This window comes from Rhipicephalus sanguineus, chromosome 1, assembly GCF_013339695.2.
Source record: "Rhipicephalus sanguineus isolate Rsan-2018 chromosome 1, BIME_Rsan_1.4, whole genome shotgun sequence".
Classification (NCBI taxonomy): Eukaryota; Metazoa; Arthropoda; class Arachnida; order Ixodida; family Ixodidae; genus Rhipicephalus; species Rhipicephalus sanguineus.
Window position 1 is genome coordinate 296704298 of NC_051176.1, and position 19603 is coordinate 296723900.

Consider the following 19603-nt stretch of genomic DNA (forward strand, 5'->3'; position numbering starts at 1 on the left):
TGGCTTACCAAAAAAGCTGGATCGCTGACGAGTGAAGGGACATAAAAAACAGGGCCCGCTGTAGAAGAAAGGTAACTTAATAAAATGTTTTGTGGGGCACGTTGGTTCATTCTGTAATAGACCGAGCGCGAACGGACGAGACACAAGAATACAAGACGACTACACGAGCGCTCACGAAGCAACAGCAATGTGGCTTACCAAAAAAGCTGGATCGTTGACGAGTGAAGGGACATAAAAAAAGGGGCCCACTTTAGAAGAAAGGTAACTTAATAAAATGTTTTGCTGGGCGCGTATCATGCACTTCACAGAGTAGAATGGCTCCTTATTTTTAAAATTTTTATTGTCACAGCAATTATATGGACACTCTCGACGGGTTTTTGCCATCGTCGTCAGCGTAATTTTCCGTATAAAGTCCAAATGGCTAACATCACCCCGCGCATTCTAGCCACAGGTTAAAGCTCGCAAGCGCTGGCGACGAACGCGGTTGAAGCGGAGATTAACGAGTTGGCCGTTTCCGTCGCACGGAGAACACATGCGATAACATCTCCCCGGTGCGGGCCTGCCCTCCATTGCTCATCAGAGAGGAAACACCCCGCCCGTCTTTCGTAAGGAGCATGAAGGGACGCCAGGGGAGGGGAGGGGGGGGGGGGGGCGCATCGTTCGAAGGGCGCAGTCGCTTGTGCGCGCGCTATCTCGAGGCATCAGCAGACGGCTCGTATAAACTTGCTGTACTCTCAACGCTTACTTTGTGTTTAGAGAACTCACAGCACGAAAAGGCTTCGGTTCCTGGAGCAGCCATATTCCATTAAACCAGCGTTTTGTTGAGTTACGCGAGATCGGATCCAAAAGAGTTAGCTGCTAGCCTTACTTTGTATATAACAATACAATTTGTTGGTATCGCACTCATTGCTTTGCCCTTAAGCGAAACTGTGAGTTTTTTTAACCGTCAGCTATTGACCCTGGAAAGCGAGGGGCGGACGTGTAACATGGCGTAGCCGCTTCACTGTGGGCTTCACTGTGGTCCCGCTACTGACAGCTGCGCATATTAAAACACAACAGCGGCTGCTCCGACCAGGAGGCATGCTTATATTAATGAGATGTTTCTAAAAAAGCAACAAAAAAAATCGAATTGGAACCCTAGCACGCACGAGCTCGAAAAGGCAGAGCCTTTAGGGGGTATTTACTGCAGAGTGATTACAAACTTGGATGCGCTGGTGGAATGAATTACGAAAAAGCTGTTCTAGATGAAGATCCATGGATAAGGTATATGTGAGGAAAAGTGTCAACGCGTTCCCACCGTTCACGTGCTCTTCCATAGACGCGAAACACGGAAAATTCGATATTGTTCCATATATTTATTGCCAGCAATCCCAGATTTCATTGTGCGATGTCCAGAAACAGAAGTGACAGACATTTTAGCGGCACGCATGTAGTTATTACTAACATTGTTTTCCTTACGTGCCGTGCGACGCTTCCAACGCGCTATCAGCAGTGTTTGTGGAACAGACGACGTCCACCGATGAATCGCTGCCACACTTTCTCGATACCGATAGGCCTAGACGTCACGAGCCTCTGCGGAGAACGCGTTTTGCTGTCGAGCCGACTTGCGCAATAGAAGATGCGTCAACACCGTGCTTGGCATCATGGCTTACTTGAGACGCACGCCTGAGCGCTATTTATTGAGCGGCATAATTCTTGGTTGCGACTTTGGTGGCCCCAAGATCAAGCTGCACGTTTTGACGCGCCGGCAGTGCGAATACCGGTGATAGACGCCCCCAAAGCTCAGACTCTGGCGCAGTTTGGCGCAATTTTCGTCGATGTTATCAGGATGGCGCAGTAAATAGAATTTGGCGCACTTTGGCGCAGGAGTGGAATCGCTGAAATGATAACATCACCCGCGCATCGTATGTTCTACTCACGAGTAAAAGCTCGTGAGTGCTGGCGATGAATGTGGCTGAAGTAGAGATGAAACGAACTGGCCGTTTCCATCGCACAGAGGGTGCATGCGATAACATCACCTGCATGCGAGACCTGTTGTCGATTGCTCATCAAACAGAGAGGAAACTACCCACCCGTCTTTCGTAAGGAGCACGAAAGAACGCCAGGGGAGGGGAGGGGAGGGGCTGCGTCGTTCGAAGAGCGCAGTCGCTGGCGCGTGCGCTATCTCAAGGCATCAGTACACAGCTCGGAAACTTACTCTGCTCTCAATGCTTACTTCGCGTTTAGAGAAATGATAGCACGAAAACTGCTTCAGACCCTGGAGTGGCCATATTCCCTTAAACCAGCGTTTTGCTGAGTTACGAGAGATCGGATCCAAAAGAGTTAGCTGCTAGCCTTACTTCATAAAACAATACAATTTGTTGGTATCGCATTCATTGCTTCACTCTTAAAGGGACCGACAACTGCCCAGAACATGAAATGAGATGACTGCACTGATGGAAAGATTGTCCGTCGCATTGACTCAAACCAACCCTGTTTATATCATGAGAGGCGGATTTATATTTTTATTTCTTCATTGAAAGTCGCGGCGCCTCTGGCGGCAAAATCATACACGGTCCGATGAAGCCGGTCACGTGATCGTTGATTGGTGTATGCGTTCGATGACTTTTCTGTTAGTACTGAAATATTGTTAATTTCTTTATATTAAAAGATATTACTCCATAAAAATGTACATATAGGCCTGCGTTAGTTGTATGCAACAAAGTGGCGCTGCCTTCGCTTGGCGTAGTGATCCCATGCCGCGAAAAGCCATCCATGACACAGGCGCAGGCAACCTTGGTCGCAGGCGCGCACAACGCTGTACAAATACCGAGAAGGTGTATAAAGCCACATCGTCTCATTGTAACAGCTTGCTATTTTCAAAAATGGCTCGAAAGCTCAAAATAAAGGTGGTTAAGCATAGCTACAGTAACTCCTGCGAAAGCAGAACAACGACAGCTTTCACAAGGGCTAGCGGCATTGCTATCAATTCTCAGCGTTGCTGGAGCAAGCCTTCATGCGTGTTTAGAGCCTTTCAGATCGAAAAATACAGCTTATAAAATAACTACGTGCTTTTAGGATAAACCACTGCAGCTACAAACGCTACGAAGGGTAGGCTTCCTGTCGTGCCGTAAAAAGCTGGGTCGAGAAAAATCAGTTGTCGGTCCCTTTAAGCAAAACTGATTTTTTTTTTTAACCATCAGCTATTGACCCTGGAAAGCGAGGGGCAGATGTGTAACATGTCGTAGCCACTTCACAGTGGGCCTTCCGACACTAGGGCCGTCAGGGACGAGCCCGCTATTGACAGCTGCACATACTAAAACCGAACTGCGGCTGCTCCGACCAGAAGGCATGCTTTTATTAATGAGACAACATTTTTAGAAAAGTAAGCGAAAAATTCAATTTGGGGCCCTAGCACTCATTAGCTCTAGAGGGCAGGACCTCTTAGGGGGTATTTACCGCAACAGCGATTACAAACCCGGATGCGCTGGTGGAAGGAATTACGAAAAAGCTCTTCTGGATGAAGATCCATGGATATAGTATATTTGAGGAAAAGCGTCAATGCATTCCCAATGTTCACATGCTCTTCCATGGACATGAAGCACGGAAAATTTATTATTGTTCCATATATATATTGCTAGCACTCCCAAATTTCATTCCGCAATGTCCAGAAAAAGAAGTTACGGACATTTTAGCGGCACAAGTGTAGTTATTACTGAACATTGCTTTAATTAGATGCCGTGCGATGCCTGAGACGAACTACCAGCAGCGTTTCTGGAACAGACAATGTCTGACGATGAATCGCCACCACACACTTTTTCGCTCCGATTGGCCTAGACGTCATGAGCCTCCAAAGAGAGTGCCTTTTGCCATCCAGACGACTTGAATTGAGTCGGCACTGAAGCTGCGCCGGCACCATGCTTGGCACTGTGGCTTACTCGGGAAGCACACGCGAGCGCTGTTCATTCAGCGGAATAATTTTTGATCCGTGGTTGTGACTTTGGTGGCCCCCAAGATCAAGTTGCACATGTTTTGACGCGCTGACGGTGCAATTGCCTGTAACGGACGCCCCCAAACCCGAGACTCTGAGGCAGTTTCATGTAATTTCCGTCAATATTATCACGATGGCACAGTAAATCCAATTTGGCACACTTTGGCGCAGTTGGCGCAGGAGTGGAATCACTGACAGGTGTAAGTAAACTTTCATTCTTAAAAGCTAAAACTCGGTAGGTTTCACTTTCCTTTCTTAATACTGGAGTTAGAGGGAAGCTACATTTTTTGTTACAAAATCAGGTGCACATCAGTTACATAGGGCCAAATGAAGCAGTGGTGGGCATGGAGATTTCTTCTGTCTTGTCTTTTCCCACCAAGAAATAATAACAATTTCAATGGTTACATCAAGGTAGAATTAAAGGAGTGTAGACACCAAAATCAGATGGCAAACTGACTACAGAAGGAGCTTTGTGTACTTGCAAGAAATGCTGCGACGAATTTTGATATAGAACACACAGCTTAAGGATAATTTATTTGAATTTTGAAGTATAGAAACGAAGTGTGGTTCCTCTTCCAGACTTGTCGCGATAACCATCAGCAAAAGGTCAGGAGAGAACAGCAAAAGACGTGATGTTGGAGATGTGTACACCAAATTATGATGACAATTTTAATGAAATATAACCATCAAACCACCGTGACCATGTGTATTTCAGTGTCTGATGATGAGGGATAAAAAATGAAATGGTTTTCCACCTCGACTTGCTCCCTTCTGGGCAGACACACATGGTCGAATTCATTGAATGATAATAGCAATGACAAATGGTCTCATTGCCGAGAGACTCAGCTGCATGTTTCGGTGGTACTGGTGCCGCAAAGCGAAGGTGCATGTGTGAAAGGTAGCAGACGCCACATCGGTTTGCCAATGTCACTGCTTTGGTACTCCACATGATGCTGCTTTCACGTGATACTTATTCACAAGTCGTCACTTGGAGATTTTTCACCACCTGGCAGAAATTTTTAAAATCGTCAGATGTGCCATGCAAATTGTAGTGATAACAATATCTGAGGTTTAACGTCCCAAAACCACGATATGATTAAGAGGGATGCCGTAGTGGAGGGCTGCGGAAATTTCGACCACCTGGGGTTCTTTAGCGTGCACCTAAATCTAAGTACACGGAGCTCAAACATTTTCGCCCCCATCGAAAATGCAGCCGCCGCGGCCAGGATTCGATCACGTGACCTTCGGGTCAGCAGTCAAGCGCCATAACCACTAGACCACCGTGGCGGGGCGTCCCATGTAAATTGTGTAATGTTAAATTACTGGGGATGCTATCATGCACTTGCCGGTTGTGATCAGGGTCCCTAATAAACAGCTTTCCACATAAAAAAATAAAATGATAATAGAAGACTTTGGTGTCTATACTCCTTTAAAGGTCAAACCCCATATACGCGAAAATGCACGCAACAGCGATGAGCGACGCGACGTAAATCGTCTTCGCGCAAGTGGTCATTCACACGATGGCTTTGGCGAGCGATCTCCGCTGTTGCTGGCATGAGGGCGTTTACTCGTACCAAAAGTGGCCCGTTGTCAGCGGTATACAATGTAAAATACGACGTTTCATTGCATAATTGTACATAAAATGTTTATCATTGTCTTGCAGCATTTTTTTTCGATCCCATTACTGCTGCTACGTGCCGCCAAGCCACGCTACAGACGGCATGGGACTTGTAGTTCCCGTCCCTGAGGTCCCGTAACGCACGTTCGCGTTCAACAACGTCAACGTTGCGCTCGTCGCCATTGGCCATGTTGATGAACGTTGTTGTTGATGCGCGTCGATAAGAAAGTGGCGGCAATCAGCAGTATGTCGCTGATGCATCTTGTTCCGGTGTTTTGCTATTGGCTGCTTGAGCACAGCACTTCCGGGTGACGAGCGACGAATTCCAAATCTGAAAAACAGAGCGATCGCGCGATATCGACCACGCGACACGTTGCGCGAACGGCTCGTTTCATCGCTCATAGCATTGCTCGTCGCTGTCGCGTGCATTTTCGCGCATATGGGGTTTGGCCTTAAGGAAGCTGACTGTATATCCCTTTTTGCCTCACAGTGTGCCCTAACAGCAAAATGTCCTTACCTCAGTGATATTAGGTAGCCTTGTGACAAATGCATCACATGCATTAGACTAACAATGGAAGGCCAAAGACCAGAGGGAAAATAGGATGCTTACTGTCCAGCTCGATATATGTCCCCAGCCTCAAGAACAACAAGGTCTGCAAGGCCATCTCTTATCATATGCATGCAACCCAGGTGGCTATGGCTGCGCACACAGTTAAGGTCTGGCTTCAGCATCTGAGACTTGAAGGCCGTCTGCAAGGATAACAAAAAGGTTGGCACACAGAGGTGCACCACACATATGTAGACAATACTGGCATACAAATTCATGCAAACAAGCTACATAATAGCTTATAATGCACATAATACACCACTTGCCATTCAATTTTGAGCAGCTTTCAGATGACTTTTCATATAAATTATTTACGCAGGCTGTGAGCTGTCACATGATATAAACAAAACTCTGCCTTAGCCCTTGTGCATTCATGGATAAGAATAACCAGCAAAACTACAATAGGAGTTTACTGTGAGGTTTCTGGTAGGCCCCTCGATTCAATGTTTAAAAAGAAAGTATTTTTTGTCTAAAAGCTATATCCTTGCTCATCTTTGCTAAGGTCAATGGTAATATTTGGTGATGTTAAGTTGCTCCACCTGCATAATGGGAAAATAACAAAGAGATCCTAGTGGCAGGAGGAAGGTGCCACACTGCCACTGAATGCATTCCATGCAAACAAGGCTCAATAAAGTTACATGCACTGGGAAGGACACAATAAGCTAACCCTCATGCGATGGCATTTCTCCATCTCCTTTTCTGAAACCACACAAAGCACAGCAGGAGGGACAGGGCATCTGCGCAGTTTTGTGAAGTGCTCCACATGCCTCCCTGCAAGAACAATTTTGAGACTTGGGGTGAGAAACAACCAGAGGGAAAACTTTCTCAAACATAATACCAAATCTCTCTAAAAAATAGAAGAAAAAGAGAAAGAAAGGCTAAATTATAGCCGAGTGCGAATATTCGAGCACTTCAAATATTCGAACAAATATTAAAGTATTTGAATTTGCATTGACACGAATTTAAATTATTCGAAATAAATGAATAGGCGTGTATTAGACTGCATGTAACCCCCCTGCAAAGGTGGTTTCACTGCACCGTAGGAGTGCTATGCCGTGAAAACACCCGTCCAGGTAAACCCCGCACTGCCGCGAAGCCCCACTTCAAGGTTAAATGAACATATTACCCTCATATCGATTAATTATTTTTTAAGTTTATAGGCTTGTTATACAGGCTTATATGCAATAAGACTAGCAAATTTTAAACGTAATGTATTTTAGTGGTTATCACTAGCATCCTACTGAAATTGAGATCCTGCTACTATCCAAAGTTCCTTCCACTTTACTACGAACCAAAGAAGTTACATTCACACATGCCTTGTTCCAATCTTTAAAAATATTGTGCGGGTTAGTTGGGTCACGACAAATATGCTCATTTTTCTTTATATGTGATACATACCATTCGAACTATTCTATTCGAAATTATTCGACAAAATCACTATTTGCTTCGAATTCGCTTCGAACCTAAAATTTACTATTCGCACATCCCTAATAATTTGAAATTAATAAAGGCATTGTTATGCACAGGCTATTGATTAGAATGATTCTGTATTATTTACTGGTTCTCAATTTACACTCTAGTACACGGAAGAAAGCCTATCCTTTCGCTTATGAACAAGAGGCACAAGCATAGGTTTTGTTTTAGTTACATTTGAGCCAAGTTTAACATAAAAAACAGACACAACATTTTCAAGGCATAAAAGATCAAGTATTGACTTAAGTACTGTTTCTTTATGCCTGCCTAAGTTAAACCAAATTGTGCCCCGATCTTGAAATATATTTGAGCACGCACAAATAAAATTTTCATTGACTGAATCACTGGCTTGTGTTTCTCTGATGGGGTTTCTGTCCAAAAGCAACACTGAGGTTGTGAGAGGGTCCACGGTAGATTTTAGGCAAATTTTAGCCACACGGGGCTCTTAGAACGAAATCCAAAGAACAGTCAACATGAATTGTTGAAACAGAGTTCCAGAAACCTCGTAGTACCTGTTTTGTGCCAAGGAAATGCTTAGTTTGAAAGAAAATCAGGTTTCAGTGGTCCGCATACCGTTAGAACACTTTAAACATTCTGCCTCAGAACGGACTTGACACATAGCCTTCCTTACACTGGCCTTTAGCAGGTGCTATGCCAGCGTTTTCCGTTCTCTGGCAACTTTGTGCCTGCACTGGAAACGCACACAAAAACGCTTCCTGTTATGCTTGTTTTCATACACTTTTCTGGCGACTGTTGCCTGCGCTGTATTGCGAAGTTTTCCACGGGTAGAATAGCACTTGATACCTGAGCATTTGCTTGGGATGGTTCATGAAAGTAGTCATGAGAATGAAATGTAGCCCTTCCTATTGTTATAATCTTATTTTATTAAAACCTTGAAACTATTTTTTTAATCTTCCAGTTCCCTTACATGGGCATGCACCATCCTGACAAGACCGACGGAACAGCCTGCGGGAAAACAGTGCTTTGGAGGTCGCGTTACACGACTTGCTTACATTACGGTTGGCTTTGTAATCCTCTACATAAAAATGCAGCAAGCACACAAGTATATTTTGTTGTTGTTCATCCCACTGCCGCAGAAGTGCGGCACTTAAGATGATGAGCGTACGAGTTCCCCCCATCGTGCCCGTTGTAAAGTCACATCGATTTTGTTGCTGCAGCTGCTCTTGGCCAAATGGCGTACACACACAATTCGGGCATCCGAACACATACCATGGACATGGTATTTCCTCTAAATTGCAGTTAGAGTTTCACTAGCCAGCAAAGCCCATGCAGCAATAAGCATTAACGAAACTACTCTTGAGATGTGGCTACACTACACCAGCAGGGCAGAGCCCGGATAAAATGAAACCTTTCGACCACCTGTGCCGTCAATGGCAACGTCAATGAGTTATTTTTTCTATGAATCGAACAGAAACGTGTACGTAGCATTTTATACCGTCCCCTCTTCATTGCAGTGATCTTTTTTTTATTATGGGTAGTTTAAATACTAGTGATTATACACTGAGGACCTAATATGTCATATCTGGCTAGTAGTACTAGAACGTCTCACTGGTGGTGCAAATCGTGTCCTACATTTACCTTATTTTCTCGTTTAGTAAAGTGCTGCTGTACATAATATTGGGCTTTTAGTCGTTCTCAAGCATTAACCTGCCACTCTAGCATAAATTCTTGTTTGTCCTTAGTGTCCCTGCCCAATTCCTAGTGCCACTCCTAGGAAATGAACCTCAAACCTTGTACTCAGTGGCAGAAAGCCTAGCCACTTGGTGCAGATTGATGTAAAACTGCTGCTTTATGCTCCACTAATGAAGTGCCAGGTTTTTATTTAACTTGTTTCAAAATAATACAGGCCTTGGCACAAGCAGTAGTGGTCACATCACAAAGAAAGAGTACCAAGCAAGCAGAGATTTTACACAGTAGCAAATGACGCACCTCATCCCCAACATAACAGACCTCATCAATAAATAAAGGCCTTCCAGTGCAGCTGCAAGGTCATCAGCCTTCATAAATACAGAGTGGCAAAGCATTCCCCACTTCAATAGAGCCTTGAAAAAGACCTTGCTTACGGCTGTTTGTCCGTCCTGTCACTTAAGTGTGAAAAAAAGAAAAGCTGAATGACAACAGTCAAGCAGGAGGTCCCTTGTCTGTTTTAAGCTCAAAGCTGCTATCCTTACCAAGGTAACCGGTGAAGGTCTGCTCATAGCCATTGAGCGGGACCAGCTCCGTTGTCAAGTCCTGCAGAAGTAGATTGGTAGCATTGCCATAGCGACTTCCGCTGGCAAACAGATAGAACTTCGACAGCTCTGTCATGTTGACAATTAATGGGCGATCAGTTGTAAGCGAGTCACTCCAGGAGGGCGTCGGCTGTCCAGCTGCCCAGCTCTGGTTGAAACCTCGACTCCAATCAGGTGTTGGGCTTAGGTTGTAGCCACCACTGTCTGAATGGCTCTGGTAAAACCATGGTAGCTGCCCCATTGGAGGCTTGCCAAAGGTTTGCACTGCCAGCTGCGACAGAAAACATTTACTTATTAGTTTATTTATGACTAGTGCTAGCCTCTTATGAAGACTGTGGCAGTACAAGTAATAACATTTCGACACTCAGATGCTAACAACACTAACATACTTTAGAACAATAAAAATAAAAAACAAACCATAATTTGTGAATACATGCTGACTGTTGCACTGCTCAGGCAAACAAATGCATATGGCTGTTGAGCTAAATGTTCCAATTAGGCACAAGTATGCATCGTCTCTGGCAATGCCATTTGAAGAATGTGGATGTTCCCACAAAATGGAACAGTGGTGCTTAATGGTGCTATGTTCAGCCAACAGAGTAAAATTTAATACTGTTTCAGTCTATTCAGTTAGATAATAAATTAAATGCAACTGCACAAAAGAAACACTGATAGAGAAAGAAGAATAAGGAAAACTGAGGGGCTCAATTTTTTTTTAGTTATAACCATGCGAAACCAACAGACAATGAAGCCTTAGAAAGCATAAAAAAAAAAACGGCTTTTTTTATCATGCAGTGTTCTAACAATTAGCTACAGCAGTGGCTGTCCCCTTGTCCATGCTTATGAGTAGTTGAGCACTGGGAGTATTAGGCAGCGCCACTCATGGTCATGGCACCATTATGTGGAACATTCTTTCAACCACAGGCATCACATCAAATGTGAACTTAAAGGGGCCCTGCAACACTTTCTGAGCATGGTCAGAAAACGCTGCCAATCGGTAGTCGAGGCTCCCAAGAATACACAAGCCAAACATTATAGCGCAGCACACGGCCTGGAATTCACAATTAATTTTCAAAGTCAGCTAAACATCGCTCCCTCTTCTCTCTACAAATGATGCCACATACACGAATTACTACGCCATATACCCAAAGTCACCACTATTGGCTCATTTGGGCATTGTGACCTGAATAGTTACCGTGGTCGCCGCGGGATGCCACCACATGCCCGTGCGCAATCACCCTGAAAGTCAGCCGCGCGTTCGAAGAAAAAATGAAAAGAAAGTGCTCAAGGTCATAATGTGCGCTGACGAAGGGCTGCATCTTCTTGTCCCCTTGTCATCACCCTCCCTGCATAGCTTTAAAGGGACCGACAACTGGGCAGAACGTGTGATTAGATCCTGGTAGAAATGAAAAGACCATGAAATATAGTGACAGATTCCAGCATCCTTTTCACACTGCGAGTAGGATTTATATTAGGGGTGTGCGAATATTCGAAATTTCGAATATTTTTCGAATAGCGTTTGCTATTTGATTCGATTCGCACTGAAATTTTACTATTCGAACTATTCGAACTTGCCAAAGACAAATGCAGTCAACGTCCGGTTGAAAGTGACCCCTTCAGGTTTTCAATATGCTTCACCTCATTACACTCTCGTAGTGTGGCAAAGCTGCCTTTCAAGCTCCGTTACGGTCGAACTTGGCCAAGAGACAACGTCCGTTTGGAAGTGGTCCCTAGATTTTCAATATGCTTCACCTCATCACACCCCCGTGTTGCGGCAAAGCTGCCTTTCAAGGTCCGTTACGGTCGAACTTAGCCAAGAGACAACGTCCGATTGGAAGTGGTCCCTAGAGTTACAACATGCTTCACCTCATCACACCCCCGTATTGCGGCAAAGCTGCCTTTCAAGGTCCGTTACGGTCGAACTTGGCCAAGAAACAGTCAACGTCCGCTTGTAAGTGGTGCTAGATTTTCAATATGGCCCCGCCACAGTGGTCTAGTGGTTATGGCGCTCGACTGCTGACCCGAAGGTCGCGGGATCGAATCCCGGCCGCGGCGGCTGCATTTTCGATGGAGGCGAAAATGTTTGAGGCCCGTGTACTTAGATTTAGGTGCACGTTAAAGAACCCCAGGTGGTCGAAATTTCCGGAGCCCTCCACTACGGCGTCTCTCATAATCATATCGTGGTTTTGGGACGTTAAACCCCAGATATTATTATTATTATTTTCAATATGCTTCACCTCATCACACCCCCCGTGTTGCGGCAAAGCTGCCTTTCAAGGTCTGTTACGGTCGAACTTAGCCAAGAGACAGTCAACGTCCGATTGGAAGTGGTCCCTAGATTTTCAACATGCTTCACCTCATCACACCCCCGTATTGCGGCAAAGCTGCCTTTCAAGGTCCGTTACGGTCGAACTTAGCCAAGAGTCGGTCAACGTCCGTTTGGAAGTGGTCCCTAGATTTTCAATATGCTTCACCTCATCACACCCCCGTATTGCGGCAAAGCTGCCTTTTAAGCTCCGCTACAGTCGCAAATGTATTAACTCAAGAAAACGCTGGTTCCAATATGGAGATGAAAGATGTGGCAGAATTGGGGGCTCAATTAATGCTGTTTTGGACCTGAAATTTGGGCAGGAAGTCCGAAAAATCGGACGCCGAAGCTTTTTAGCATCCAAAATTTCAGATGTTCTTATATATCGATGTCTACGAGGCAGATTTGGAACTCCGGACTTGAAGGGAGCACACCCTTGTCCGCCACATCAGTTGGGCTTCCACAGAAGTTGAAAGAGGAGGAGAGGCCGAGGAAATGGCATCTTTGCCTATCACGTGTAAAGTGTTGTTGGCAACACTTTGGTTGCACCAAATCATGTACATAAATACAATTCGGCCTCTACATTGCCTCATTCTTGATAAGAAAGACAACTATGAAATATGACCCCACCAGCGCTTCACCAACCTAGCGAAAAGAAACACTTTCATGTTGCTATCTCACAAGAACATACTTAGGGATTCTCTGCAACTTGTTCTGTAATTTCACTTCGAATTATTCGAAAAATGTTTGAGAAATATTCGAAAATTATTCGAAATTATTCGATTCGATTCGCACTCAATCTTTATTATTCGAATTCGCTTCGCACTCAAAATTTTGCTATTCGCACAGCTCTAATTTATATTTGTAAATCGTGCTTAAAAGTAACAAAAACCGGTATGTCGCGCAGTCTAGCGGAAGAGCCTTGAAGCTGGATTATGAAGTCGGTCACTTTGCCGTACGTAGTCACATAGTCTGATGCTGTGATGCGCGCCATAATTGATCCTCAAAGTATCTATCCCCGCTCTATTCTGTGCTGCCTACGAAGTAATAGGTGATAAGCGGCGCTGCCTTCGTGGCCGCGAGTGGCCCATGCCAAGCCACGGCGCATGCGCAGTAAACCGCCGCGCTCGAACACGAACCGCTCTGGCACTCACCGTTTGCAGCATGTGTTGCCAAGTTTGTATAAGACTTCATATTCGCCGCAGATAGAAAAATTCTAATTAAAAATGTTTCATGGCATTTTCCACATTACCATTGCATGGCTAGACACTCTGACTAGTTAGCTTTCTGTTGCACTAAAGAAAATAGGTGCCCTAAAAATTGGTTGTCAGTCCCTTTAAGTGCGCTTGATGGTACGAGAGGAGAGAAAGTGCTTGAAGTGTGCGACAAATCCCTGTAACGCCGCTCGTACTTGACGGATTCTAAAAATTTTTGCGGCATGTGATTCGTGAAGCATCATGCGCTAATAGAGAGACTATTCTATTATAACGTGGAAAAGTGTACAGGGCCCCTTTAACCTTTTCACTGCATGGTTTTTTTGGCACTGCTGCACACTACATGCCGGCTGTTTTGCTTCTGCACGTTATGCGTAAATTTCCTGTTAGCAATGCAGTAGGATGCTGTTAAGGACATGAAAACATTTTTATAGGGATTATCTCATCAAAATAGAAGTAGCACTGCTTAGAAGCACTGCATAAATAAACAAAATAATGAACTTTTCATAAATAATTACCATTATTAAAAGTCGCTGAGACACTAATTATCCCTTTTACTTGAAGTCTGAATTAGTCAAGAGCTCTTGAATTTCTTCATCTGTGAAATAGCACGTGCATGTGGCACGCTGACTCGCCATGGCTGCGCTGCTGAGACACTGACAAAGAGATGCGAGCTGTTGTTGATGTGCAAGCATGCCTCCATCAGTTGTTAAAAATTTCACTACAAGTTATATTTGTTTATATGTGCTCTCCACAAATGACAGCACACACCCTCATTTTTTTTTACAAGAGCTTTCTCGCAAGTGGCAAGGAGCGATTTAAAAGAGGCAACACGAGTATGCTCGGGATTGGCAGGGCTTGAGAGTCTGTCATCACCCGAGTTATCTCGGGATTGGCAGTGAAAGGGTTAATAACTGGAAACTGGCCAAGGCTTATATGCTATGTTATGGCATCAACACTACCAAACCTGAGACCCTTAGAATCCAACAAGCGAGAAGCATATGGGCAACCTGGGGGCTTGTGTTTTGTTAGCTAGTTGCATGATGCAACGAACAATGAAGCCAAGGGAAGCACCTTCCTTTCTCTTTTTTAATTACAGTCCATGCCCATTACAATGGATCTGCATACAACATACTTCTGGATATAACAGACCATTAGCCTCACTTAGTTTGGTCTGCCTATATTATATTATTCATGCAACAAATTTCACATTTAACAGACGTGGCTAGAGCAGACTATAGGCTACAATGAACACATTTTTGGCGAATTTCTTGTAGGTCGTGTAAAAATACAACGCACTTTAATAGGGTGATGAGTATGTGTGGCAGCGTACTGCATGCAACTACTGCATGCAACTATTTCTGGTCACTTGTGGAAGGTTCATCTTTTCTTTAGGAATTAACATATCGGCAGCAAATTTTCTGCAACGGCATGTCCTGTGCAACTATGTTCGTGTGGCTAATGAATAGTTTTCAGGTCAACTTTAAGCAGCTTAGCATCGCTGAAGTGCTGAAGGTACTGCTAGGCCTAAAGGCCTAATTTGTTTTCCTATGAAAACAGTGCTTCAAGAACAACTGCCAACAGTTGCAAAACATTGTTTTGAGAATGCTCAATTTCTCATCACATCCATTCACACTAAAAAAACATAGGCTGCTATTCATGGCATCCAGAGCATCAAGCGTCTGATGTGGCTGTGCTATTTCGCATGCTATGCAGAGGCGACCAGACAGAAGCTCAAAAATGAACTAGCCTTGTACTGCATTTCTCATTGATGTTACAGGTTTCACAACTTCAATGCGTACCCAAACATATAATAGCATGTGCATCACTAACTACAGCATCTTTTGTGTGAAAATCGCTTACGGAGAAAATTGGCATTACGGAGAAAAGATGCTGTAGGCATAAACTAAGGTACACAGTTATTTTTAAATTGCGATGCTTCAAGAAAAGCATCAATGATAATTTATGGATGCAAGCAATACAAACTATATGTGCCTTTAGCTAGAATTACTACTACTATGCCAACAACTGTATAATCATTCCCAATTGGCAGCATGACATCTCTACAATAGCTTTCTTAATGGACTGCAGAGCCAAGTGACTAGTGCTGAGCAACCAGGTTAAATGCACAAGTGATCATATTTGGCCGTATTTTTCCAGTGTTTGTTTTCTCAGTTGTTAAGAACATGTCCATTCAATGCTTTCAGGCCTCCACAATGCGTTTCAGGCACCTACAATATGTCCTTGCACGCTGTTGCATGCAAGGCCGCACTGACAGCTGTCCATTTACACCATACTAACAAAGGTTTCCGACATACTAACCAAATGCAACTTATCGTGAAAATGGCAAATGAAAAGACCACTGTACACTGCAGCGCACGGAGAATGCCTCTTGCGCACACACGGAGAGTAAATGACCTATTACAAGACTTTGGAATGTGACACGCCTGACCTTCATGCAACTATGCCCCTTCAAGAAGCACATACAGGGACACTAGTAGTGCCCCTAGCCATAGAGTTTCCTACAATACTTACCAGAGGGAACTCTGGCGCTAGTGTCTATGGGAGCTGCAATGCATCGCGCTTCAGCCAGCATGGGAATCATGGGTAGTACACGGATTTGTCTAAACTTCGTTCTTTCGGCTCCGTTTGGCTCCGCGTCGCCTGCATCCGCTTTGTCGCAAAACGAAGTTCAGCAAAAATGAGCAGTTTCACTTCACCACTTTAACTTCTTTAGGTTCACCGATTCAAATCTGGTCACGAAGTTCACAACGATCCATTCTTTTATCCGAAAGAAAACCAAAACATAGCAATAAACAAAGCCACAAGTGTGTTCGAAGCCCACATGCACGAAGACTAGGCAAATCCGTGTACTACCCATCATTCCCATGGTGGCTGAACGATCACAGCGCCAGAGTTCCCTCTAGGTCGTTTTAGGAAACTCTATGCCCCTAGCAAAACCAATTTGCCTGTGACATTTTCCAATGAAGAAATCACCTAGAACTCTTGACACAGTACTGGGGTTCTGGGGGTGCTATCACCCCCTGTAGAGTCGTTTTCACCTCACAGCACACGTGCATCCAGCTGATTAGTCGTAGTTACTTTCACCGCCGAGCGAGAGATGGCGCTGTGGTCGCGCGGCAGTGCCAGTAGCGTCGCTCGGTGGAAGCGAGGTTATCCAGGCGCTTGGGGAGGATGTTTTTTCTATCTTTTGGGGTTTGGCGTGGTCGGCGATGGTCGGCAGCCAGGAGGGTCCGTGGGTGCGATACCACGGTTCGTTTCCCGTGGGCCCTCGTAGCGAGTCTGACGTTGACGACACCGCATTCGCGGTTCATTGTATGTGTTATGTTGTTTTGTGTGTGTTATGTTCTCTGTGTGTTGTACAGTAGAACCCCACTACACAAACGCCGCTTCAACAAAATTTCTGGTACAACAAAAAATCCTCTGTTCCCCGTCAACTGTCCATAGGAGTCAATGCATACATATGCTTGCCACAACGAACAGTTTTTCTGCTGCCGTTCCGTTTCAACGAAATTTGATGATGCAATTCCGGGCTCAAAAATTTAATTTGCCGCACAATAAACCCAATCTTCAACATTTTGGTGCATTTTAGAACATAAAAATACGCCTACAAAGTCTAAATCGCGTGTTGGCACCACCAAAAACCGCCACTGTTGACTGAGCATGGGGGCCGCTATTGCTTGATAGCGACGGAGATCAGACTGCCCTGCTTTTGCAACTGGCTTGAGTTGCTTCTTAGTCGCAGACAATCCGAAGCCAAAGCTCGGCTGTCCTCGCTGGGGTGCAATCACGGAACGATTCCTTTTCCGATGCCTTTCCAATGCTTTTTGTGTTTTTGGTCAGGGCGACGGGACATCCACGTTATCAACGCGAGCAGCCCTGGGGTGCAATCGCGCAATGGCTTTTCCAATGCCAATGCCATTCGCGCTTGGCCAGTGCGACTGGTGGTCGGAGCAACAATTCGTCCACATTATCAACAAGATCAGCCAGCCACGAGTGGTGGATGATAAGAATAGCATAGAATAAGGTGTAAGTCATCACTCCGTGTAGTATGCCAGCATCATGGAGTTGGAGGATACCGTAAAAACCGGAATATAGTAGGTCGAATTTTTTTTCACAAAGCAGCCCTAAAAAGTCGCCCCCCGTCTTATATACCGGTCACTGGCTGAAAAACTTCGCAAGTCTGGCCACTATGGGCAACTTAAGTCAACTTCCTCCATCGTCATCGCAATCATCGACGTTGCTTTGTTTACTACCAGCCTTGTGTCGTGGGCGGCCTGCCTCATTTTGCGCTTTTGTTGTTGTCCTGTGATCTATCTGGGCTCCGAGGTGCTCTTTATCTTGTTCTCGACCGGTGGCCGACGACAGTTTACCGTAGCGTTCAAGAAAATAGCGATCGAGTTAGCGAAAGCACGAAGAAGTCTTGTCTGAAGTGTGTGAAAGGTGTGTTGGGATGCTAGTGTACCTGAACGCAAGCAGAAGCCGTGAGTCACAAACAATAGCTGAAAGTTTATCTTTGCATGGGTGTTCTCGCTGCTCCAATTTCGCGGAATACTCTTTCTTTGTTGCTTCCTGCGATGCCGGCAGCTCTGGTTACAGTGACACGTATGGCTATAATCAGCGGGCAGATCGAGTGCACCACAGAAGCACTTGCTACTGGCGGACGCTGAAGGGGATCGCATCATGACATGCAGCGTATCCAGAGCTGGAGACGAAGGTTGCACAGGAGCCGCGCTTGCGTTGCGATCGCTACCGGGTACGTCAAAGTGCATCCAAATTAATGCTGCCAAGACTGTTGTGACATATGAAGTTAATGTTCGAGCCCATCTTTTGGCTTTCTGCCATGTGTAAACACGCGTGTAGACATTTTCACTGTGCACCATTTGAAATTGCATTTGTTTCACGGTCAAGGCTCCTTCTGATACTTTAGCTAGTTCCATGAATTTTTTATTTTATTTTTTTCGATTTTCAGTAGTTAGAAGTGGGGGGGTCGACCTATATTCCGTTTTTTACGGTACCTTGTTGTCGGCAAATAGCTAGCGTTAGCGTATTAGTGCAACTGTCCAGTTCGCGTTGGGCACCCATGCCTCTGTTTGGTTCGTTCGCGGAAGCTGTTGTTTCAGTGTGCTTTTCAACCTGGCATTGCTATGCATATTTGAGAATCGCGTCATGATGCTGCTGGGGAAACAAAGGAAGCAGCCGACACTTTTTGAATTTTTAAAATAAAAGTTTCTCTGTTCTACTAGCTCAGGTCAGCTAAGTTTTTTTCGATTTCACTACAACGAAATGTTCACTTCAAAATTTTTTCCGAGCATCGTCAATTCTGTTGTAGCGGAGTTTGACTGTATTGGCATTATGTATCTGGTTATTTAGCGTGTTACTAGTTATGTATTAGATTTGGCTGGCAAGCTCACAGTTGTAAAAGCAGTTAATAACTGTTCACGTGTTCACTGCTCGATGGCACGACTGTGTCCGTGTGTTCCATGAGCGCGGCTTGTACCTCAGACCCTAAAGGGTACACTGCACTTTTTTATAATAAATAGACACACTCCAAAAGCATATGTTCCATGCAATCACCATAAAGCTTTGTAGTGACAGCACGCTCCGACTTTCCTAAGGGCACCATATCTTCTAACATGCAAGTGATGCTGCATTGCAGCTCTACCCATAAGCAGACATGCACATTTAGCACTGCCAGCTAATGAAGCAAGAAAGGGCACCAACAATGTTACAAAGAAGAGAGGAGGAGACCAGTGAAAGACACCATCGTATAAAACTGGGCATGACGTTCCCCCAAGACGTTAGACAAATGTGCAAAACAATATGCAGGATATGCAAGTCATTTCAACTAATCTTCATTATCATTTTTTTGTGGCCATGAAGAAGCTGAGCATTGAAACTACTACATATATGCACATAAGTTATTATGCATTGAAGATGTGGTAATGCTTGTACTGACTTCTCAGAGACATGCTTATGGAATCAATCAACTTTTGTGAATTTACTTATGTGAATACCCAAATGTTCAAATGGCATTACATAAGGGAACGAAGTTTGATACAGTGATGATTGCAACAGTCTATATAAAATCAAGCAGGAGTGAAAGCCAAGTTAGTGTTAAGATAAAAAAATAAAATAAA

At 44.6% G+C, this 19603-nt stretch overlaps 1 protein-coding gene across 1 annotated transcript in view; it reads right to left on the reverse strand.

Moving 5' to 3' along the window:
• LOC119379318 (ovotransferrin) overlaps positions 1–19603 on the reverse strand; it is a 41935-nt gene that overhangs the window by 8543 nt on the left and 13789 nt on the right. The window contains exons 5-7 of the mRNA XM_037648597.2: positions 9861–10191; positions 6863–6966; positions 6199–6338 (exon numbers count right to left, since the gene is read on the reverse strand). Coding sequence (XP_037504525.1) covers positions 6199–6338; positions 6863–6966; positions 9861–10191 — 575 coding nt within the window. The remainder of the gene's footprint in view (positions 1–6198; positions 6339–6862; positions 6967–9860; positions 10192–19603) is intronic.